General features: G+C 44.3%; 1 protein-coding gene across 1 annotated transcript in view; it reads right to left on the bottom strand.

The window, feature by feature from the left end:
- Positions 1 to 25,297, bottom strand: part of LOC311246832 (protein TANC1-like) — a gene marked incomplete at both ends in the record, with an annotated part of 135,369 nt that overhangs the window by 59,309 nt on the left and 50,763 nt on the right. The window contains 8 exons of the mRNA XM_084337077.1: positions 2,121 to 2,224; positions 4,132 to 4,332; positions 8,825 to 9,133; positions 12,695 to 12,861; positions 13,752 to 13,983; positions 22,488 to 22,642; positions 23,582 to 23,869; positions 24,076 to 24,192. Coding sequence (XP_084193203.1) covers positions 2,121 to 2,224; positions 4,132 to 4,332; positions 8,825 to 9,133; positions 12,695 to 12,861; positions 13,752 to 13,983; positions 22,488 to 22,642; positions 23,582 to 23,869; positions 24,076 to 24,192 — 1,573 coding nt within the window. The remainder of the gene's footprint in view (positions 1 to 2,120; positions 2,225 to 4,131; positions 4,333 to 8,824; positions 9,134 to 12,694; positions 12,862 to 13,751; positions 13,984 to 22,487; positions 22,643 to 23,581; positions 23,870 to 24,075; positions 24,193 to 25,297) is intronic.

Raw genomic sequence — 25,297 nt, 5'->3', positions numbered from 1 at the left:
TGCCCTCCCGTCGTCCTCCCTGTCGGCCATGTCGTCATTCCGGCGCCTGAAGACTAATCCACAGACGAACCCAGCTCGGGGCTAAACGAGCCTCGTGCCCGGAATGTAAAAACGCCTTTAAAGGGGAACTATCTTATAAATGGCCTTTTTGAGTGTTTAGCATTGTTTCCTAGCTATGTGAACTTATATTAATATGATCTATGTCTCAAAATTCTCATATTGGCGCATTCTTCCAATTCTCCTCTCACAATATTCACCCTCACTGAACTGAGTCGTTTGAAAATGTGCCTATATGTGATGTCATATAGTCACCGCTGCATGTTAATGTTCAGGTGAACACGACGCTCCGCAGTGGTTTAGGAGCCGCCCTGCAGCCCAGGCTCAAAACAGCTCGAGATCTTGAGGTAGAAAAATGCTGTTTTTGAGGACTTGATTAGAAATACAAAACAATGAATAAAAAAATATATATATATTACAGAGGTGTTCCATAGACTCACAGGAATTGTGTAAAAGTGCCCAAATAGTGAAAGAAATAGTAAAATAGTTCCCCTTTAACATCTTCACGGAGGGGCCTCGCGGGTGGAACCCCAGGCCTCACCAGGTTTGCATCGACTGCTACAGGGCCCGCCGGCGACAGAGGCGTCAACAGCCACCAACCGACAGTCAACAGGCCGCCATGGGGTCAGAGCTGATCTCCCAGGTCTCATCAATTCAATCTGGAGCCCGCCCTGGCCAACGTCGCAGGAGCCATCGCCGATGCCGCGCCCCTACGTTGCACGACTGTGTCAACAGACCTATCAGACTCGAGCACCACATCTTCTCTAAGGGCGAATGGAGACGAGCCAGGCTGAGAGACCACCCCCGAGCATTAATCACTATCTCGGTGGACATGCCAGTCGGACCGAGAGATGGCACCAGCAACCGGGGCTTGGCCAACGGGGCGAGGATATCTGCGCAGTCTGATATCTGGTGCGCAGTCAGACCTTTTCATGTGAGTCTGTTTATATCACTATTGAGTGTTTATGTACATTATATAATGACATATATATATATGCATTATGATAGTGTTGTCATGCATTTACTTTGTCAGCTTATTTCGCTGTCCTCTGTTCTGTTTCAAGGTGTCGTCATCCTTGTCAATTAAATACTAAAACTGCCTGGTAGAATTACATTAACTGTCTAGTTGATGACAACAAACAACAAACTAGAACAATGTATTATTCAGATTCCAGAGTGTCCTCTGCTTCGCATCAGACACCTCCACCTTGTTCATTAAAATATGTTAATGTAGGCTTGTCTGGCATTATCTCTTACAAAATGCACGTGTTCAAAGAAGCTTCATACTCTCCTGATCCCCTGACCTTTTAAAACCTTTGCAAGTTTAATTCCAAACAACATGACCTGTCCAATAATTTGTAACATCAGAGACTGTTTTGCCTCAAAGCACTAAATGACCACAACAAGATGTGACATACTTACAGAACATAACATGTGAAGTACTGAAACCTTGGTTTTCTCTCTTGACGGACCACCCTCTGTTTGGCTACAGAAGCCCTCCACCCACTGGGAGTTGAAAATGTTGATAATACCTATAACCTCTTATTATGCACGTCGCCCCCACTCTCTCAGCCTCCTGTCCCCAGTGGCATAGATAGTGTGGGTGCAGGTATAGCAACTACGCATAGGTCCAAGGTGTGGAATAACCCAAAGAAAGGGCCTCCTAAGAGGAAACAGTTCCCACGCATCATAGACAATGGCTACATCATTAAAATTACCAACAGCCAGTTATAATGAATAAAGATTCCTGTACTTGGGGCCCATAGTGACCTATCTCTGCTAATGGCCCTCGCTGCTGCTCTCCTTTTCTCTAATATTGTCACTCGACACGGTCAACGCTATAGCTTTTATCCACTGCGCAAATGTGAGTTTCTCGGCTCCTATAACAAGAGGCAGAATTTCTGTGACCTGTAACCCTTTCACTGCCGCACTACCAAAACGGTTAGAATAGAATAGAAATACTTTTATTATCCCGTATTATCACTGCGACAATACACAGAAGGTTGTGTGATAGTAAAGGGTTAACCTTCTGTCGTGTGGCAGTGAAAGGGTTAACTTCTCACCTGGGTTCACACAGGAAGTCGGTGCTCTCTCCGTCTGCCCTCCACACCAGCCACTCTCTTAAGGAGGGGTGACACAGCATGCGGGTGCCGTCTCTGCGCCGCACCTGTGACAAGAGATTGGCGGAAGAAATTCCCGACAGAGAGCAAGAGAGCTATAATTGACCCATCTCAAAGCAACAGTTGTGATTGGAGGATCAAGAAAAGAGGGCAGAGTTTGAGATTGAGGCCAATGGGTTGAGTTGGTATATACAGTATATCAGGGGTGTCAAACTCATTTTCACAGAGGGCCACATCAGCATTATGGTTGCCCTCAAAGGGCCAAAGACCGTATAAATGTTAATGTAATGTAAAATAAATGTAGCTACACATTTACATATTGTTAAACATGGTGTTTCTGTATTTATTACTTATTCAAGTTATACATATTGCATATTCATTTGCATAAATGTAAAAATATATGTTAGCTTATGTTATTTTAACAAATAATTTTAGTTTATCAGAACCCCATATTACTCCACCAATCAATGATCAAACCATTCAAGTAAATAACAAAGAAGAATATCATCAAATACAAGCTATGACATTAAGTTTGTTCAAAACCTTTTTGTCACAGTCAAGAGGGGCAGAACTAACACCTGTGAGCTGCAAAGAACACGTGGGACAGATGTAGCAGATGTTACAAAAACAAATGGCTGCACACAACCTTGCAGAGGCCATACATCCAACTAATGGAAGATAGTTTAATTAACTTTAATTAACAGATTGCAGAATGGGTACAGTACAGTACAGCTCAATACACACAATTGTTAAGGGGATGCAGACCAGAGAAAGACTTTCGACTTGTTTACATCAGGGTCCCCCATTTTCAATTCGTAATGAAATTGCTATTATGTGTCTGCATGAACACACAACTGTAACTGTACTCAAAAATAACAAAATAAGGGTTGTCTCAGTTCACAACTATATTGGTCAAGTTTTGGGTGGGACTTGTTTGCGTCCCTACAGCTTCTTATTCAATTGAGCGAGATGCTCGGTTATGTCACACAGCCAGTTTGCATCTGACAGTTCAGACAATATTTCTTCAACCCTTTGTTACCTATTCCGCCTGGATCGTTTTTGTATTTTGGGCTGTAAAATTGTCAAAGAATGTCTGAGGAGTAAGTGCTTTTGGCTTTTTTCCTTTGTTACCTCAGATGTTCAACATACATGTATGTGTAAGAATGTGTAATAACTAAGGCTGTCAAAGTTAAAGCTTTATTAACGCATTAACCCACAATTATTTTAACACTGGTATTTTTTAACCCAATATTAATTAAAAAAAAAAAAAAAAAAAAAAACGTTTTTTTTTTTTTTTTGCCTGAGCTCTTGGGGGGCCACATCAAATGACGTGGCGGGCCGGATTTGGCCCGCGGGCCGTGAGTTTGACACCTATGCAGTATATAGTCTCCAATGTTGCAAATTACGTGGCACACACCTTAAGTTTGTTTAACCACCAGGATACCTCAATTTGATCATTTTTGGAACATAACAAAACAAGTACTAATTTGTTAGAGGAACACACCCACTCAAAAAAAAACAGGGCTTTTGAGGTGATGAAATCACTGCGCCCAGGCAGCAGTGGTTTGGCAAAAAAAGATCTGAGTATATATCTGCTTAGAAAACTAAAATGTCTAATTATAATTTTTTTTTCTCCACGTGGTAAATACACATGTTTACAGGACAATTTTGGAGTTTTATTTGGAGTGTATTTTGTGACTGTTGGGAACTAGGCTACACTGGCACACCTACCTCCAGTGAATGACGCTAAGCTAGGCTAACGGTGCAGCTGTTCCCTAAGCCTAATGCATGCACAGAGAAGAAAAGGGTATCTGCTTGTCTAACTCCAGGGTAGATGGCAAATAAACTAATTTCCCCAAAAGTTGGCGTGTTCCTTTAACACTAAACTGGGGGAAAGACATAATCTCTAAACAAAACAAAACATCTGAACCATTCTGTCCCATTAGACCCTCACCATGACTCCAGCCAGGCTGTCCAGTCTCTGCTGGAAATCCAGCCACTCCATATCCCCCTTGACACCACCCGCATTCAGTGCCCTAAACAGCTGCTCGTCCGTCAGCGGGTGCAGCGACGCAAGCGCCACACTCAGCACCGGCGCCACCCGCTCAAAGGCCTCTCCGTCCGGGAAGTTGACACGGCACAGCAGCAGGTAGACCTGGTGGAAATGTACAGAATATAAATGTACATCGTATTTTGGACTCATATTCCTACAAGGTAGGTACACCTTTTGCTTTTCATTCTAGTTCACGTAGAAAGTATATTATATAGAAAGTATTATAATAGCTGAAATAAGATAGTATCTAGGCTTTAACACATTGACCGCCAAAAACGGCTTACGACGTGTTTGCTGGCCATGCAAATTCTGCCAAACCACGCTGTACGACGTTATTGAGATCATATTTCATTTTTTCGCCATGGCATTCATAATTCCGCCACCCAGCCTCTGGTGATACAGTGGGACCCTGCACAACAGTGCAACGCCTCAATACCGCCGCCTGGTGGATGATCGGGCGAGTTACAACCGGAAGTGGATCTGGTGATCTCGGTGCATCTGGGAAATCCGTCCGGCAGTCACATATCGTTGCTATATGAATCGCTGCCATAACTCAATAATCGATATGATTTGGGCGTTTATTGCGCCATACAAACCGGAAATGGATCTAGTAGATCGACGTCAAATAAGTGGGATCTTTTTCCTCCAGTCTCATCGGCGAACGGTAAGAGGACAGTAACGTTACTTTCAGCTTGATTGTTTATTCTTTTCACTGCAAACCGCTCTGATCAATATATCACCCATACTACATAAAGCATTTACTGACGATCACGGAATTATAAACGACCCCCCCCCCTTTCATCCGCGCATGATGAGGCATAACGTATACGATCATGTACAGTTGAATTTTTTAATATAGCGTGTATCGGCAATAAACGTTAGTTGATAATCTATATATGCGTTTATGCCTATAACTCACGTTCTATGAATTACTGCAGAAAACGATAAAAACATACTTATATTCTAGAAGGTATTTTTGGAAGAATCTATGAATGAAAAAGTATAACGTTCCTACATCCTGAACGATAGATAATCGATGTTGAATGGGCCATAGTAATGTCAATATAGCAATACAATTTAAAAAGTTATAGCCCTGCAAAGAAGGTGAACATCTCCATAGGCTTAGACTGGTGGCAGTAAGCCTACATTGATGGATAGAAGCGTGGCAGGGAATGTGTTAAGAAACCTAAATATGATAGGTGGGATATGCCGATATTAGCTGAGGCATGAAGACTGTCAGGTGTTTGGGAATTCCCTTTTCATGGTAACACTCGTACTATTGTGTTTACTCATGTATACAGGGCAGGCATATTCATAATCAGGATGTGAAATTATATTTAAAGGGAAATTAGCTTATTTGCCATCTACCCTGGAGTTAGACAAGCAGATACCCTTTTCTTCTCTGTGCATGCATTAGGCTTAGGGAACAGCCGCGCTTCAGCCTAGCTTAGCGTCATTCACTGGAAGTACTGTAGGTGTGCCAGTGTAGCCTAGTTCCCACCAGTCACGAAATACACTCCAAATACAACTCCAAAACTTTCCTGTAAACATGTTGTGACCTGTGTATTTACCACATGGAGAAATACATGTGATTTCATCCCCTCAAAAGCCCTGTTGTTTTTTGAAAAACAGGGCTTTTGAGGTGAGTATATATCTGCTTAGAAAACAAAAATGTCTAATTATTATTAAATTCTTTTCCATGTGGTAAATACACAGGTCACAACATGTTTACAGGAACGTTTTGGAGTTGTATTTGGAGTGTATTTCGTGACTGTTGGGCAGTGGTGCTTTCATACCTGGTTGCACTGTGTTTTAATGGACCCCCTCGAAAACGAGATAGCATATCTCAAGGGGTTTATCCTTCCAATAAATTTCAATATCAAATGAACCCACGTGCACGCACGCTCCTGGGCTATTGTTATGCAAAGTAGCCAGGTGGGTACTTGGCGAGTTGGCGCATCAGTCGAGTGAAGCGCATTTCTGTGTGCACGCGTGTGCACATCCGTGCATGTGCGTGCGCGTGCTTCTGCTCACAGACCCGGTTGCACGGCGTGCAACCCCGTCCCATGACCAACGCACCCCTGCTGTTGGGAACTAGGCTACACTGGCACACCTACTTCCAGTGAATGACGCTAAGCTAGGCTGAAGCGCGGCTGTTCCCTAAGCCTAATGCATGCACAGAGAAGAAAAGGGTATGTATCTGCTTGTCTAACTCCAGGGTAGATGGCGAATAAGCAAATTTCCCAAAAAGTTGGCGTGTTCCTACACATGATCCTGTCTTAATACCTTAAGAAGTATTTTATATTAAATGGGCATTTCACCCAAAATACATTTTTTAAATCGTTCTTACCAAGAGTGCTATCTATCGTCCAGATAGTTTCATTGGGAATTTCCTACCAAGGTACACCCGTCATAATAGTTCTCAATGAAACAAGAACAAGGTCTGTGGATTATCTTTAGTAACCATGTCACGATTTCTGGAGAGAGACATTGCTTTGAGCGCCACACAAACCCAATGCCATACGGCTCAATTGTATTAGAGTGATGCCAGACATCACTGTGGCAGATCTCCAAAACTCAATCACAAAGTCACACCGGACCTACCTGGATGGATAGATAGCACTGCGGGTACAAGGAAAGATATGCTCTATTTTTTACATTTAGGTGAACTGTCCCTTTTAATGTGCACACACTCATTGAAATGCAAAGTAGAAAGGGGCGCTCAGTAGAGCCTGAATCCCCATCAGGCGGCACGCCAGACACAACTGACCAAAGATACTGACCACTCTGTATAGTTATTAGCATTAGCATTAGCATCTTAATGTTCACAAACACACAGACAAGCACACTGACTGCTCTCCAATTATAGTTATTAGCATAGGTAGATGGTAATGGGAAACATAGGAAGGGCGATAGGAAGCATAGGAAGGGTTATAGGAAGCATGTTAGGAAGTATGTTAGGAAGCATAAGAAGGGTGATAGGAAGCATAGGAAGGATGTTAGGAAGCATAGGAAGGGTTATAGGAAGCATGTTAGGAAGCATAAGAAGGGTGATAGGAAGCATAGGAAGGATGTTAGGAAGCATAGGAAGGGTTATAGGAAGCATGTTAGGAAGCATAGGAAGGGGGCTCGCCACGAATGCGGAGACGCTGGGCTCGCCTGTTCGAGCCCAGCGCTCCACATTGCTTTCAGTTTAGCTGGTCGTCCGCAGTAATACACATTGGCCGTATTACGGGGAGGGAAACTGATGGGTGGGGATCGGGCGTTGTGGACAGCGACTCCTACAGGTCGGTTGGTGCGCCTGCGCAGTAGAATCAGGAAGTGTCGGGGGCAGCGTGAGCCTCCCACGCGTTACTCCTCGCCACTGAGAGATCGAGCTGCGCAGGTGAAAAGATGCGACTGCTGTTACCTCAAGTACCGGAGGGGACTTGTGCTATGTATGACTTAGTCCACATTGCAGCCGGCTTGTGGGAGGCAAGAAACAGCGTTCGTGACAGGGGAGGGTTGAATTGGATGATACGAAATTGGGATGGGAGAAAAATATAGAAAATGGGAGAAAAAGTGGATACAAAAAAAGGAAGCATAGGAAGGGTGATACTGTAGGTAGCATAGGAAGGGTTATAAGAAGCATGTTAGAAACAGATTCCAATCATGAGGGGGCGGGGCTTATTTCAATGGACAATGATGGAAATTAATGAATGCATAAATGTTTCTAATGCATAGGTATATCAACAATAGGTTCACTATGACTATGTCATTGTCATCGTCATCTTGTAAACAGGGGCCAGAGAGCTGATTCCGAGGCTCTGAGCAGCAAACCAGTGTAGTATCGCCCTCTTGTGTTCAAAGGGTGTAACTTTATACTATTTGAATGGACAATGATGGAAATTAATTCCAATAGAATATTCTTTTTTTTTGTATCCACTTTTTCTCCCCGTTTTCTATTTTTTTTTTCATCCCAATTTCATATTATCCAATTTTTCCCTCCCCTCTCTTGAACGTTGCTAGACTATGCCTCCCACTGGTCGGCTGTAGTGAGGACAGAAGCCTTGCATCACGTGTCCCCTCCGGTACATGAGGAGGCAGCCTGTCGCATCTTTTCACCGCAGCAGCTCGAACTCTCAGGAGTAACGCGTGGGAGGCTCACGCTGCCCCCGCTACTTCCACCGCACCGGCGTCACCAAACCGACCTGTAGGAGTCGCTGTCCACAACGTCCAATCCCCACCCACCGGCTTTCCCACCCTCTAACACTTGCCAATTGTGTTAGTATGAACGTCCGGCCAGCCGGTAGCAACGCCGAGAGCTGGGCTCGAACCCTGCAGCGTCTCCTGCGTTAGTGGCGAGCGCCTTGCCCACTGCGCCAATCAGCCGCCCCCGAATTCCAATCGAATATTCCAGGAGTCACATCCGTTGCCTGCTGTCAGCCTGTGTGCAACATTTCATCTACTTCTGTTTTTAAGTTGGCTCAGATATATGTGTGTGCACACGCACACACACACAGACACACAGACACACAGACACACAGACATACAGACACACTCACAAACGCAACCAATCGCGTCCTGCCTGGTGGACATAATAAGTCCAGCTCACCTCTGATAGGGAAACAGGAACCACCAAGTAGTTCCCTCCCTTTAGGGCCAGCTGACCCCTGTGGAACAGATCCAGGGTCAGCTGGAGATAGAGCATGGAGCCGTTGCTGCGGGTCGACAGGTGGCTGTTGAATTTGCTGAGGAGCAGCGGGTCAGGGGCGGAGCCTGTGGGCGTGGTAACGTTGGTGGCGATCTGGGTGCTGCTGCTAACCCGGTGTTGAATATAGTCACCGAGGTCAGCTCCGAGATCGCTGTTGTCGGGCAGGATGTCCAGGGAGATGCCGGAGAAAGGAAGGAGAGTGGTGATTTCCTGGAGGGGAATGAATCATGTAACTGGTGCTTTATTGTCATAGATGTAGTTATCCTCATAGCCAGGGCCGTTTCTAGCTTTTTGGGGGCCCTAAGCTAAATGTTGTTTGGGCCCCTATTTTGTGAAACTATGGTGGGGGGATTCCAAACCCTCTAAGGTGGGCAGCATTTAACATTTAAATGCATCAATCTGGTGCACTTTAAGAGGAAAAGAGGCTAGATCTGTGAAAAACTCTTATCTTTAAAAAATTTTAAGATGATGATTTGTTACATCCATACAGCTATATATATATACAGTATATATATATATATATACAGTATATATATATTAAAAAAAAAAAATCTTGAGCATATAGGTGCTTTCACTCAACGCACTAGAGTGCTTGGCTACCAAGAGAGACTGACGCACGAATCCCACCAGACGCGGGCGTAAGCACGGTTTCGTGCGAGAACAGTGCGTGTGGCCGTCCACACCGAGTCTGACTTCAGAGCGGGCGAAAGTGCACATTGGAACAGCTGTAAATGCGACGTTAGTCCCCGTTTGAAGATTTTTTTAAGATTTCCAGTTTCAGTGTTCTATTGTCCATTTTGCATGTATAAGCAGTTATTATATAATTAATTAGAATGTTAGAATTCATTTTAGAATGATGATCAGTGTGACTGTACTCCTGAAAAAGTATAGTATGGTTTATTTGTATTGGGAAAGATAGACACATTAGCTGGTTGAACAACATCTATATGTGTGGTAATAATGCAGATATTGAGTGTATTTCTGTGAAAATGCGTGTGGCGCATGCCTCTGAATCCAACAAAGTCGATTTTATTCGCTTCCCGCCCGCGAGTCACCCGCCCGTGTGCGGCTGGTGGGAACAGCGACGCCTGTTAACATAGGAGCGAAAGTGAAACTCTGATCGCCCGCCCACCTCACGCCCACATCCCGCGCCTGGTGGGATTCGTGCGTGATCATTTTAATAAAAAATATTATAAAAAAAAGGTAAAATGGCAGCTTAGGGGGCCCCCTGGTGGCTTCAGGGGCCCTGTGCAACCGCATAGTCCGCATGTGGCAAGAAACGGCTCTGCTCATAGCACCCACTGCCACAAAGCCACACACATGATAAATCATGATGTTTATGAGAGGGGGAAAATAGAATTACAATAATGTGCCTCTGGTATACTGGTTTACAGCAGCCTTCTCCTCAGACGCTCCTTCCGCTGACTCAAAGAGTGAGACAGAGTGACTCAAGCTCTAACACTGTTCTCAGACCTCAACTGTTCTCATGATTCCCATCCAATTTCTTCCCTTTTGACCATCTGCCACCAGACAACACCGGCCAAGGCAAGCCACAATTGCTGCTAGATCATTTCCTCATTATGGACGATTTTTCAGTTTTCCTTCAATTAAAATGTGAATTGGGGAGCTTTAATATCCTGCAATGGACCATATTCACGCAGCAGCCATTTTGCTTGGAATCACAATCTGAGCATGACATAAATGCAAAATGGCCGCTGTGTGAATCAGAGTAGAAAGGAATTCCACCCTGAGCATGACATAAGAGCAAAATGGCAGCCGTGTGAATGAACCATTTCACATTTTACACCACATTTTACACCACATTCCAACAATTTATTCAAGCTATTATCAAATCCAAAACAGAATATTAAAGGTGGCACTTCCTGTGGATGTGGAACGTGCCAGTGAGGGGGGCAGGATGCAGAATAATCAGTGAGAGAAGTCATGGTACAGATTGGGAGGGGGGGTTTTGATGGACATTATATTAAAGTAACAATCTCAAACATTTTCATATAAATAAATGTCTCTTTTGCCACTCTCTATCGTCAACTGATCAAATACAATAGTGATTCTACCTATACCCAGTTCATGAATGCTTTTATGCATTCGCTTTTCTTGGCCGTTCTAAACACTGGTGTCTGGTAGGACATTCCTGGGGAAATCATCCGGCACACAGGAGGTGATGCATTTTACCTCACTAGCAGCAACAGCAGTTTGTTTGTAATAAATAGAAGACTAACTCAGTAGTTGTCTTCTGACTTCCAGCGCCTGTTCCTGCTCCTGTTCTCTTTCTCTCCTGTTTGTCTTTCTCCCTCTTGTTTGTCTCTCTCTCTCTTGTTTCTCTCTCTTGTTTCTCTCTCTCTCTTGTTTCTCTCTCTTGTTTGACTTTCTCACTCTTGTTTGTCTCTCCCTCTTGTTTGTTTCTCTCCCTCTTGTTTGTCTCTGTCCCTCTTGTTTGTCTCTCTCTCTTGTTTGTCTCTCTCTCTTGTTTGTCTCTCCCTCTTGTTTGTCTCTCTCTCTCTTGTTTGTCTCTCTCTTGTTTGTTTCTCTCCCTCTTGTTTGTCTCTGTCCCTCTTGTTTGTCTCTCTCTTGTTTGTCTCTCTCCCTCTTGTTTCTCTCTCCCTCTTGTTTGTCTCTCTCTCTCTGTTTGTCTCTCTCTCTCGTGTGCTCCTGTCTCAGTCTTTCACCAGCTGGTCGTCATCAGTCATTATTTCCTCCTCATGTATTTAAGTCCACGTCCCCAGTGAGTCAGTGCCTGGTCGTCTGTGTCTGTGTCCTGCATGTCTGCCTGTTGGTTTTCCCAGGTTCTCTGCCTCTGCCTCCTATGTCTCTGCACTTGGGTCCTCTACCTCAACCATTACAAGTTAGCATGCATTTTCAAAATGGAAAGCAAGGAAATACAGTGCAAAAAAATGCATCGCCATTAGATGTCGCCAAAACAAACAAACAAAAGTAACACTGTTCATCTTCATTTGTAAATTCAACTAAAATACACCTTTTAAACAGACATTGCTTGGCAAAATTACATATGGAAGTGTGTGTGTGTGTGTGTGTGTGTGTGTGTGTGTGTGTGTGTGTGTGTGTGTGTGTGTGTGTGTGTGTGTGTGTGTGTGTGTGTGTGTGTGTGTGTGTGTGTGTGTGTGTGTGTGTGTGTGTGCATGTGCGTGCGTGCGTGTGCGTAGTGTGGCATCCCCCTGGCGCAGCCCTCTTATGTAACTGGCTGCCAGGCAGCCTCTCAGGAGTATTACCATCCGTCCAGGCTGTAATCCAGGCTGGATTTGGAGGCTTGGCTGTGGAGTTAGGCAGATGTGGCTGTTGCTCTTTGGGATTACCAGCCAGATTGGAGAAACCAATGCCAGGGTAGCCTGGATCAGACTATAGCCAGAGAGCTACTGTACCAACATCCACACTAGCTGTGCCATAGCAGCTGAACTACTGGATATATCTAGCTCAGTGGTTGCCAGCCGGTGGGCCTTGAAGTCGGTCCAAGTGTTGCCCTTTGCTAAAATGTAAAGAAAGCCATTTTCAAACAAAGGAGGTGACATTTTATTCATTCAAATATCATGAAATCTAGTCATATTTTTTCCCAATCCAAATTCAGCAATTCTCCTTTAAAAAGTGATTAGGTGGAAGTGTTACGTGTGCAGCAGCATCAAATGGGCTGAGAAGCAGTGATGTGGCTGGTTAGAAAAAGGATACAGGTAAAGGGAATGAAAAGGGATACAGGTACAGTAAAGGAAAAGCTAAAGATTGTGATATAGGCAGACTCACCAGTAGGCCTGTCCTGACTGTGGCCACCAGCTTGAGCCAGGACGGGAACTTGGAAATTATCTTGGTGATGAAAGAGGCAATGGTGTCTCCATAGTCTGGCTTGTGGAACTCTGCTTCATTCAGGCTGTCGACCAATATAATGTAGTCTTCTTCAGGTAGCTTCTTCTCTGTGGAGGGGTGAGAGAGAGAGAGAGAGAGAGAGAGAGAGAGAGAGAGAGAGAGAGAGAGAGAGAGAGAGAGAGAGAGAGAGAGAGAGAGAGAGAGAGAGAGAGAGAGAGAGAGATGGGGGCAGAGAATAAAAATACACATAAAAGTATCATGACAAAAAAGCAGCATCTTGAGAAATGAGGAAAATAGCTATTTAAGCCTCTCATAGATCAAAATGGCTGCTCATTCATTGTCCAATGGCAATGTTTTCTCAAGAAAAGCACCTAGCCTGACATAGATCCAGCTTGTAGTCCCACAGTGGCCATTAGTGTTGATTAGGTATACACAGGGAAAATGTGGGGGAATATCCATCATGCGTCACGTGACCTGAGCTTTCAACGCATCCCTGCTAGCCTGTACAGTCGCACGTGATCCGACTCCATTTATTCTAACCTGCCTTATAGAGATGGAGGAGACGCACGCGGCCCATAGCGCGCGAGCCCTGGCCATAATAACGCATTGATCCAACCGAGTGACTGTGTGATGAGAAAACCCAGCTGGCTGATATTCCTGTTTACACGGCCGGCGTCTCTACCGCACGATGTGACCTTGAAGCCCCGTGAGTTGCTCACGATGCACCGGAGAGACAATAACACTCGCCATTACGCAGTGTAAACGACTTAACATCTGTTTCATGGTCTGGGGCGTTTCAAATCATTGACCTTAACTGGAAATAAATGATCTATGGAAACCATCGAGGAGCCGTTAACGGGCTCTTTCACACGAGAGGCGGTAGCCTCACAAACAGCGGGGAAGGGCAGGAGAGCGGCACAATTTGGCACAGAGACACTGATACGGTCTACTTGAATCTTAATTTGGTGTTTAAAATGTGTTTGTGTGTATTTCTTACCCTTGCGCAGGCTAGCGAGGGGTTCTAGGACCCCCTTGCGGAAGGCAGCACTGGGGTCCTGGACACAAGAGCGCAAACTGAGTGAGCTCTGGAGCTGAGGCTCCCGCACCAGCATTTCCCTGTAGGAGGTGAGCTGTGGCGCTCTGGCCAGTAGGGCGGCGACACTATGAACAAACTCTGGCACCAGGCAGGTGTAGGTGTTGTCAGCCTGACAGAAATGATACGCTACAACCTGAGAGAGAGAGAGAGAGAGAGAGAGAGAGAGAGAGAGAGAGAGAGAGAGAAAGTGAAAATAATTATATATCTTTAGTATTGACTGGCTCGGGAGGTAGAGCAGTTATCCAGAGGTTCCTGGTTCAATTGCTGCTCCTCCTGGGCAGCGTGTCATTGTATCATTGAGCAAGACACTCAACTCCTAATTGCTCCCGATGAGCAGGTTGGCACCTTGCATGGTTGCCTCCGCCATCGGTGTGTGAATGGGTAAATGTGAGGAACAAATTGTAAAGCACTTTGGATAAAAGCGCTATATAAAATGCACCATTTACCTCTGAAAAGTCAAAATAATGATATATCTTCTTTAGTATTGAATAAATAAAGTGTTACAAGAGAAAAACTGGATCCCAGGAGCACTGTTTGAAACTAGAAATGATCTGTTTGACTGTAGTGCACTTAATATACCCTCCCACCACCAAAGAAGCATCCTCAATTGTTAGGTATTTATGTCGAGATTATGAACAATATTCAAGCATTTGTAACTAGTTATTGTAGAGGTAATTTATTTTCTTCTCAAAACGACTAAACTATTATGGGATAGCCATGCCCCATAATAGTTTCTATTATTTTTATTTTTTTATTTTACTTTCTACCAGTCGGTTGTAGCCAGCGTTTGTTGCTGTGGTGTGCTGGGGGGGGGGGGCAACATCAACTCGAGGGTCTCCAGCAAGCTGAACAAGCTGGTGAAGAACGCTAGCTCAGTAGTGGGTGGTGAGCTGGATAACCTAGAGGTGGTCGCTGAGAGGGGGATGATGAAAAAGCTAGGAGCCATCCTGGAGAACCCCCCCCCCACACCACAAACCGCCTGGGCCGGTCCTTTATACCGGCAGCCATCAAGCTCTACAACAAAGGGATTGGGCGGCCGGATCTGCTGCCAGAACTATCACTGTCACAACACAATAAATAATTGTCTTATCTTATCTTATCTTATGTATGAAACTGGAGCAGAGTCATAAAAATATGCAGGATAATTCATTTTCCTTACATATTGGAACAAGGTGTGACATCATGGGTAAATATTGGTATGAAACCAAAAGAAGATTTAAGACAGCAAATTTGATGCGATGATGCATTGCACACCTGATCCTTAGTCAAGTGTGGACAGCATGACTGTTTGTGTGAATCCCAGTTTTCTATCAGCTGCACAACTTAATGATTTGGAAAATCAATCAAGTAGAAGTCACCCAGGATTAGTGTTGATGAGGTCCAGAGATGTGACAAGGTCCTGGAGAAGTACAATAAAGTGTTGTGAATTCATTGTTGGCTGTCTGAAACACAATGTTCAGTTTTTCCCCATTGCAGTCCTGATATATGAGTGGGATATTGTACTTGTGATGTGATGCAAGGTGAAACTATTATCAGTCTTCAGTTGGACAGCCCTGGCAGACCGTTCAATACCGTTCAAGTGGAGTCTGCTTTGATAATTATCTTGCAGTTTATCATCCTCTTTGACAAATGTCTCATGAAGCAGAGATATCTGACTGGACTACAGTGGTGTCATGAAGCAGAGATATCTGACTACAGTGGTGTCATGAAGCAGAGATATCTGACTACAGTGGTGTCATGACGCAGAGATATCTGACTACAGTGGTGTCATGACGCAGAGATATCTGACTACAGTGGTGTCATGACGCAGAGATATCTGACTACAGTGGTGTCATGACGCAGAGATATCTGACTACAGTGGTGTCATGAAGCAGAGATATCTGACTACAGTGGTGTCATGAAGCAGAGATATCTGACTCCAGTGGTGTCATGAAGCAGAGATATCTGACTACAGTGGTGTCATGAAGCAGAGATATCTGACTACAGTGGTCTCATGAAGCAGAGATATCTGACTACAGTGGTGTCATGAAGCAGAGATATCTGACTACAGTGGTGTCATGAAGCAGAGATATCTGACTACAGTGGTGTCATGACGCAGAGATATCTGACTACAGTGGTGACCAATTTGAAAAATAAATGTGATAATGAATTGACACTATGAATTGAAAATGGGGGACCCTGATGTAAACAAGACAAACGTCTTTCTCTGGTCTGCATCCCCTTAACAATTGTGTGTATTGAGCCGTACTGTATTGTACCCATTCTGCAATCTGTTAAATAAAGTTTTCATTCATTCATTCATTCAATGCAGATCTTTGTCTAACTATCACCCTATCCACCAAGTTTAAAGGGGAATGCCACCCATTTTAAGAATTCACATATTATGTTCTTCCCACACCACTCTCTCCTTAAAGGGGAACTATCTTATAAATGGCCTTTTTGAGTGTTTAGCATTGTTTCCTAGCTATGTGAACTTATATTAATATGATCTATGTCTCTAATTCTCATATTGGCGCATTCTTCCAATTCTCCTCTCACAATATTCACCCTCACTGAACTGAGTCATCTGAAAATGTGATGATTTGTGATGTCAGAGAGACACAGCTGCATGATAATGTGGCTGTGTGGCATCAGGCTCATGATGAGCTGCACACAGTGGTTGGAGCCCAGCCTCAAAACGGCTCGAGATCTTGAGGTAGAAAAATGCTGTTTTTGAGGACTTGATTAGAAATACAAAACAATGAATAAAAAAAATAAAAAATTACAGAGGTGTTCCATAGACTCACAGGAATTGTGTAAAAGTGCCCAAATAGTGAATGAAATAGTAAAATAGTTCCCCTTTAACACTTTCAGCGCCAGCCGTTTTATCCATCCTTGTAGTCAATGGGCCACGCTTTAAAAGATAGGGATTTTCACTGTGCGTCACGATGTTTTCAGAGCTATATCTATATTCTATATTATAGCTATGGAGACAATACTATGGCTCATTTGACAGTCACTATCTATCATCCAACATGTAAAAAAGAGTTAATTATTTCATGTATACGTTCGCGTGTTATCCCGTGGTGAATATTGTATAGTTTCAGAATGATCCTGGCTAATTCCTGGAAGCTGTGTTATGGAGCGCTATGTGAATCTTGCTAAAGGTGTTCGCGTTGCTCGCCTGGACACGTTACTATTTCCAAATCAAAGGTATATAATATATGTTTCATCATGAATGCATCAAAGGGGGGGGGGGTCGTTTTTTGATGCTCTGATCATCAGCAACGGCATTTTTTTTTTAATACTACATACGTTGATCGTCGCGGTCGATGTGAAATCATTGTGGGATCAAAGTAGGATTGATGTCATATAGTCCTTACCTTTACTAGGAGGTATCCCAAAAATAATATTCCAATTGTCTGATCGCGATTTCCAGTATTGATGTCCATCGGGTCCTTGACATGAACTGGCACAAAATATGCATGCAGTGTGCTGAACGCGTTCCAAAGTGCTCAGATGAAGCGATTCACTTGGCTTGGTCTAAATTCTCCGCCCGGACCATATACAATGTAACACACAGTGTGAAATAAGGTTTCAAAGGGTAGGTTATACTGCCACCTAGCAAGATTCGGCCGGTATTGCACTCTCGGTGTCTGAATGATTCCCAATGATACACCGAGGTCCGTGATACTGCATAACATTTTAAAATCGAATAAAAGAAAAAACAATGAAAACCTGAGTATACTAGGGTTTTTGGGGTCCTGGCGCTCAACGGTTGGCGAGATAACCCGACTATACTCGTGGTTGGCGCAGAAAGTGTTAAGCTAGACATCAGAGAGAGAGAGAGAACCCTCCAATTGGTGATGTAACTGGGATGTAAAAGCTGGAGCTCACACAAACATGGCCTACAGTCAGAGCCCCATTCACTGGCTATGGAGCGGCCCCAGATTTTACATCACCGATTGGAGGTTTCTGGAGGATTCTCTCTGATTTCTAGCTTTAGGAGAGAGTGGTGCATGTTCACAAATACTGTCCTGTGGCACAGGGAGAACATATACAAATGATTAAAACGGGTGGCATACACCTTAAAACCAAACCAGATAAGAAATGTGCAAAATTGAAGTTACAGACGGATACACCCCCTACCCCACCCCTCACACACACAGACAGGTCATTACAATAGCGTTAGCGTCCTATGTAAGCGGATGTAGTAAAGTAGATGCACTTTGCACAGAGAGTAGGCCTACTACTCACAGCTCTCACAGCGAGATCTGAGTCATAACCATGTTTCCACACAACAATGGATATATGTAATGAATATCATCATTACATGGCAGTTGATTCAGTGAACTGAACCATAAAGAAGAAGATGCTCAGAAGACCTTACTATCATTATTCAAGGCAGGAGCAGCAACCGCAAAACACACTCAAGGCATAAAATGCAAGAAAATTTTTATAATCCAAAAAATGCTAAATAAAGTTAAAAAAATATATAATAATAATAAATGGAAGAAAATAGCATCATAGGCCATTTTGAGATGATTGCGGTAATTGCTGTGTAAGCAAATTAAGTGACAGTATGCAACCCGTAATTGTACGAGAGAACAACGGTCTCCGAAAATGATGGGCTTATGTGGATCTGAACCGCGCTGTGTCTGTTAATAATTGAGATGAAATCTCCACAAGTGGCATTAGCTGTGATTTTACATCTAAGGGAATAACATCCACCGTAAGTAGTCTGACCAGTTCCCATGGAAACTGTTATTGAGGCCAATGCTAGTAAATTTAGAAGCCTTCTACAGTGCATTCCAGAATCAACTGCACATTCTACAGGGGTCCTGCAGGGAGAGAAGCACAGTGGTATTAAACAACACAATCCTTCTAGCACAAGTACTTGGTTTATGTCAGGCTATATCTATTTGTACAAATGTAACCTGTCTCTTCACTGCTAGTCACAAATGTGACGTGTGTGCTCATGGAAGTCACACTTCCCTGCTACATTATTTACAATGCCAGATTTTTCATAAAAGAAAATACAAACACAAGACCCAGGAGTCATCTTAACTTATTTACAGTGTATCAAAACGACGACAGCGAGAAGCTCAATATGAATCCAGGCGAATCTCCCCCCTCTCAACAGCATTCTGAACCTCAGAAACAAAGGACCAATTATACTACAAGGTATCATTATATTAAAGGGGACATGCATTATAAATGGCTTTTTTTTCTGTGTTTAGCATGGTTTTATAGTAATACGGGTTAGTATCAATGGGTCTGTGTCTCTAATTACCATATTGACTCATCAGTCTAGTCTCGAGTTCACGAGATCCTCCCTCACTCAACTAAGCCGTTCTGATTTGACGGTTTTGCTGACGTTAATATAGCACTGATTTTCAGTAACGCCCCCTCTATGGTTGTAGTGCAGTGTAACCCGACACTTCCTCAAGCGGGTTTTCACAGGCAGAGAACGAGCGAGAGAGAGAGAGAGAGAGAGAGAGAGAGAGAGAGAGAGAGAGAGAGAGAGAGAGAGAGAGAGAGAGAGAGAGAGAGAGAGAGAGAGAGAGAGAGAGAGAGAGAGAGAGAGAGAGAGAGAGAGAGAGAGAGAGAGAGAGAGAGAGAGAGGGACTGCAGAAGTGTGTGTAAATGTGTGTGCGCCATCTCTCTCCCTCGTCGGACACACACACACACACAAACTTGACTGCGTGTGTGTCGGGGACGCATCTCTCCCCTCTCTCTCTCCCTCGTCGGAGCATTTACACACAAACTTGACTGCGTGTGTGTCGGGACGCATCTCTTCTCTCTCTCTCTCCCTCGTCGGCGCATTTACACACAAACTTGACTGCGTGTGTCGGGGACACATCTCTCCTCTCTCTCCCTCTCTCTCTCTCTCTCTCTCCCTCTCTTCCTCTCTCTCTCTCGCTTGCTCGTTCTCTCTCTCGCTCTCTCTCGTATGTATCACGCTGTGTGGGTGACTGTCACTGAAAGCGCTTATGGGCTTATTGTGTGGCCAAGTTCAGCTCCAACTCCATAGTGAAGTTTGCGGACGACACAGTGGTGGTGGGGCTGATCTCGGACAACGACGAGAGGAGGTTGAGGTACTGGAACGCTGGTGCCAGGACAACAGCCTGCTCCTGAACATTGGTAAAACCAAGGAGCTGATCGTGGATTATAGGAGAGGACAGCAGGAGACACACACACCACTGAGGATTAACGGGGCTACCGTGGACAGGGTGAGCAGCTTTAAGTACCTGGGGGTCCACATCGCAGAGGATCTGACATGGACAACATACATAGACTCAGTCGTAAAAAAGGCGAAGCAACACCTCTACCACCTGAGACAGTTAAGGAAGTTCAGAGTATCTGGGAAGATACTCCAGTCCTTCTACTCCGGAGCTGTAGAGAGCATCTTGACTGGAAACATCACTGCCTGGTATGGAAACAGCACGGCACAGGACAAGAAGGCCCTACAGAGAATGGTGCGCTCAGCCGAGCGTACCACGGGCATTGCACTACCACCCCTGCAGGTTCTATACAACAAGAGGTGCAAATCCAGAGCCTGCAGAATAATGAAAGACCCACACCACCCCAACAACAGCCTGTTCATGCTGCTCAGGTCAGGCAGACGTCTGCGAACACCAGCTGCTAGGACAGAGAGACTTCGGCTCAGCTTCTTCCCCCAGGCCATCAGAGCCCTGAACACTGAACTCTCCACACACAAGCACACATGAGCACACGCACAACACACTCACTGTACACGCTCACACACTAGCAGCCACTTTAACATGAGCAGGCACACACTCATGCTGCACACGCCCACACTTAGGGCCACCAAGAAGGGTCACTTTAAAAATAGTATAGTATAACCGGAGATTGTATAAATTATCATGTACAGAAAGATACTACCAAAGGACCCAGTATGGCCTCCATGCTCTGTAAATAACTTATGTACATATACCGATATGCCCTAACATGTTACTTGATTATTGCACAATGTTACTTGTTTATTGCACAATGTTGATTCTATTATATGTTATTTGCACATCGTTGCGGGCAAGACCACCCGCATTTCATTGTATACTTGTATGCCATGACAAATAAATCTCTTGACTTGACTTGACTTGACATCCAATAACAGGCTGAAATCCTGAGGCTGGAAAATTATGCTTTTGAGTACTCCATTAGAAATATAAAACAATGATTTTTTTTTTAAATAAACCTTACAGATGTGTTCAATAGACTCACAGGAATTGTGTAAAGTTGCCCAAATAGTGCAAGGAATAGCAATGCATGTCCCCTTTAGGGCCTTTAACACATTCTCTGCCACGCTTATACCCATAAATGTTTGATCTCTGCCACCACTTTAAGTCTATGGAGATGTTCACCTTCTTTGCAGGGCTATAACTTTTTAAATTGTATTGCTAAATTGACATTACTATGGCCCATTCAACATCGATTATCTATCGTTCAGGATGTAGGAACGTTTTACTTTTTCATTCACACATTCATACGAAAATACCGTCTAGACTAGTATAAATATGTTTTTATCGTTTTCTGCAGTATTTCCCAGAACGTGAGATATAGGCACAAATGCATATCAAATCATCAAATGCAGTTTGATACCGATCGACACTATATTAAAAATTTCAACTGTACCTGGTCCTAAACGTTATGACTGATCATGCGCGGGTGAACGGAGGGGGGGGGGGGGGGGTCGTTTATAATTCCGTGATAGTCGTTAAATGCTTCATGTAGTATGGGTGATATATAGATCAGAGCAGTTTGTATGGTTAATAATAAAAAAAAAACGCTGAAACTCACGGCAGCTTCCTCGTAGCGTTGGGCGATGAGAGTGGAGCAAACAGATCCCAGTTATGTGATGTGGATCGAGGCGATCCAGTTCCGATTTGTATAATACTAATATACGCCCAAATCATGTGGATTATTGAGTTATGGCAACGATCGATATCCACGGTGTGTGTCTTGAGTCCTGCGACGATAAACGAGTGGCCGGACGGAATTAGGGGACGGACCGAGCTGTACCGGGCATTTCCGGTTTGGCAACTCGCCGATCAGCCACCAGGTGGCAGTATTGAAGCGTTGCAGAGTTGTGCTGAGTCCCGCAGCATCTGACAAGGCTCCGTGAATGAAATATGAATACCATGGCGAAAATATGAAATATGATCAGAATAACGTTATACGCCGTGATCTGGCAGAATTCGCATGAACTTGAAACCCGTCTTAAGACGTTTCCGGCGGAGAAAGTGTTAATGTCATCTATTTGCATGTGTGTGTATGTTTGTTGTGTACACACACTTCCCACCACAGTCAGGACAGCGAAACCCAACAAGTTTTCCGCCGTTGACTAAAAACACACTTCTTCAATCAATATCTGAAATGAAGAAAAAAGAAAGAAAAAAATCGTACTGTCTTTTACTCACTAGTGTCTTTTTGCCACTAAATAATCTTCCTTGCCTATATTACTACCTACTATGCTAATATGTCTATAATACTACTATATGCACCCAAGACTGTAGCACCCTACTATGCTACTCAGCTGAAAGAGTTGTACCCTTCCTGCTGACCTGTTGTACAGAACTTGTAAGTGGCTTTGGATAAAAGTGTCAGCTAAATTACTAGATGTAAATGTTAATGTACCTGGGCGGCCAGCCGTTTGACAGCCTCCTTCTTGTGTGTGGTGGTGATAGCCTCTGTGGTGCCTGGACCAGCAGGCTGGTGTGGCTGGGAGTCTGTGCAGGCAGGGGTGGGCTTGGGAGGCTGGATGGGGGCTGTTTTCGCTTGCCTGTCCCCACCTGAACATGTGACGCAGCGACAAACACAAAACAAACAGAGCTGCCAGTTATAAGTCAATTATGACTCTGGGTTAAAACCATGAAAAGTCACCATTGAGGTTTATGAAGAAACTAGTTCAAATCACTCGGATTGATGATGACTGAGTGAAACCAGTCTCATTTGACATGCCCTGAGTGGGAGTTGAACCCCGGTCTCCCGCGCCGTGGGCGACATCGCCGACCGCTATACCAAGAGGTGAACTCACCTCCTGGTAATGTGTCGGGATGCCTCGGGGAGTGAGTTTACTTGCAGTACCGCTTAACGTCCACAGTCACTTCACAACACTGTCCATCGTGACTGTGGTTAGACACGTGGTAGCTCCGTTACATGAGCATGGAAAAAAACTAAAAAAGCTAAATAAGCAAAACCACAATGACACACAGATGGCATAAAATGCACTTGATGCATAAAATATGGCATTTTCTTTTGAAAATACAGTATGTAGACAAAAAACCCTTGTTGGGTGTTTTGTGGAGGAAAATTTATCATTTTGGAATTTGTTCTACCTAAACATAATTGCTTCTACCGTGTGTTTGCATTCCAACATGTCCATTGAATTTGTATTGGATTTACTATACATGTATTGATAATAAATGTCGTTAATGATATTTTTGTATCTGTTACAATTAGTTACAAGAAGAAAACAGTTCTAGGGACACTCAAACAACAATTATAGAAAAATCACAATTACAATCACCCTCAGCAATTTCATTTAGGGGACCTGTGGGACCCAAATATCCAATATATATAATCATTCAATATCCTTCATGGGTTTGGATACAACGAATTAAATATACAGGACATTGCCTTTTTACTTCTATTTTACTACAGTTAATTTAGAACCCTATTATGGGGAAGAACATAATCACACAGAAAATGTGAAAGGATGGGAATCTTACACTTAGGGGAGGAGCTGGGGCTCTGAGGGGTGGCGCCCCCTTGTGGCACACGCCCACCATGGCAGCTGAGTGTCACCAAATGCCAGATGATGGCCGTCTTGCCAAAGCCAGCGTTACCCACTATGACGGCGCCGCGGCCCTCGCAGCAGTTACTCTTCCTCAGGGCCTCCTCTAGCCGCGTAAACAGCCAATCGCGGCCCACGAAGGGTGTCTCTGTGGTGACGCCAGGGACCTCAAACAACAACGGCTTCAGCATGATGTCAGCTTGTTTGAAGGGAGCCAACCTCGCTGCACAGAGTGAGAGAGGAAAATTACAACCGCAACAGCATGGAAAACATTCAGGCAGCAATGGACACTGCATGTCAGCTTATGCATTTTGACTGATGGGTACTATCACCCAGATGCTTAGATAATAGATATCATTGCACCGTGCAATATTTACCCCCATGGACATTTAAATAGAAATTGCCCAGAGATCTGGGGCTATAAAGAACCTTTGGAGTCATCGTGTGTGCGTCCTGCGGTGCTGTGTTTGTGTACAGAGCCCCTCTGACCCGCAGCCCTTTGGGTGTCCAAATAGCTCAGATCTTCCAATCTAGTGGAGCTGGTAGCTGGAAGGAGAGCGAGAAAGAGAAAGGGAGGAAAGGAATAAGCTCCAGGTGTATGAGTTAGCAGCACAGAACTTCGAAGCTAGCACAATGGGTAATCACTGGCTCCTGAACACCAGTCTCATCAGCCAGCCAATATACAATGAGTGGCACAGAAATACTTTCATAACTCCACGCCCCCCAAGGGTATATAATAGGGTATACAAGGGTATATACCCACCAACTCTGGTTCACTTTGCTCAACAAAGGTAGGTAGGTTCTGTGCGGAAGCATTGCGCTAATTCATACAAATAGAGATCTATTCGTATCTATTGGGGGCGACAGTGGCTCAGGAGGTAAATCAGTCGTCTGGTAATCCGGAGGTTCCCGGTTCGATTCCCGCTCCTCCCAGGCAGCCTGTCGAAGTGTCCTTGAGCAAGACACTTAACCCCTAATTGCTCCCGATGAGCAGGTTGGCACCTTGCATGGTCGCCTCCGCCGTCGGCGTGTGAATGTGTGAGTGAATGGGTAAAATGTGAGGAACAAATTGTAAGGTGCTTTGGATAAAAGCGCTATATAAATGCAGCCATTTACCATTTATCTATCATTACTGTTAGAACTTCAATTCAAAACTAGCATCATGAGTAACCACTGCAGCAAAGCGAAGCTCCCAACAGTTTCCTCTGTTGATGGACCACAGAACTAGGCAGGTGCAAGCTAGTTGAAGCAGGGCAGGTGGCTGGTATTCTGCTCTACAACAAGACAACGAGAACATTGATGAGGCCCCTCAACCGCATTCCCTATGTAAGAGAAACCAGAAGGGGTCCACAGTCCCTGTAATAAATACAGACCATAACTACCTTTCCAGGGATCTGCACATGGTCAGCCTGATTACATGGTCAGCCTGATTATAAGTGTGACATGCTCAAAGAAGAGCAACACGGCGACTGGGATGCCCCACGACACAAACTTGAATGCCATCCAGACGTCAATTATATTTCCCATACTGTGTTTGAGTGTTCTGATGAAGAGTCCACTGTACACCTAAAATCTCATTACGTCCCATTGAAACACAGGAATACAAACACACAAAGACAGACACACACGCACACAGGCGCACACACACTCA

The sequence above is a fragment of the Notolepis coatsorum genome (genome assembly GCF_963971535.1).
Source record: "Notolepis coatsorum genome assembly, chromosome: 20".
Lineage (NCBI taxonomy): Eukaryota > Metazoa > Chordata > Actinopteri > Aulopiformes > Paralepididae > Notolepis > Notolepis coatsorum.
The sequence above is the reverse complement of the archived record's forward strand: the minus strand, read 5'-3'. Positions and strand labels throughout refer to the sequence as shown.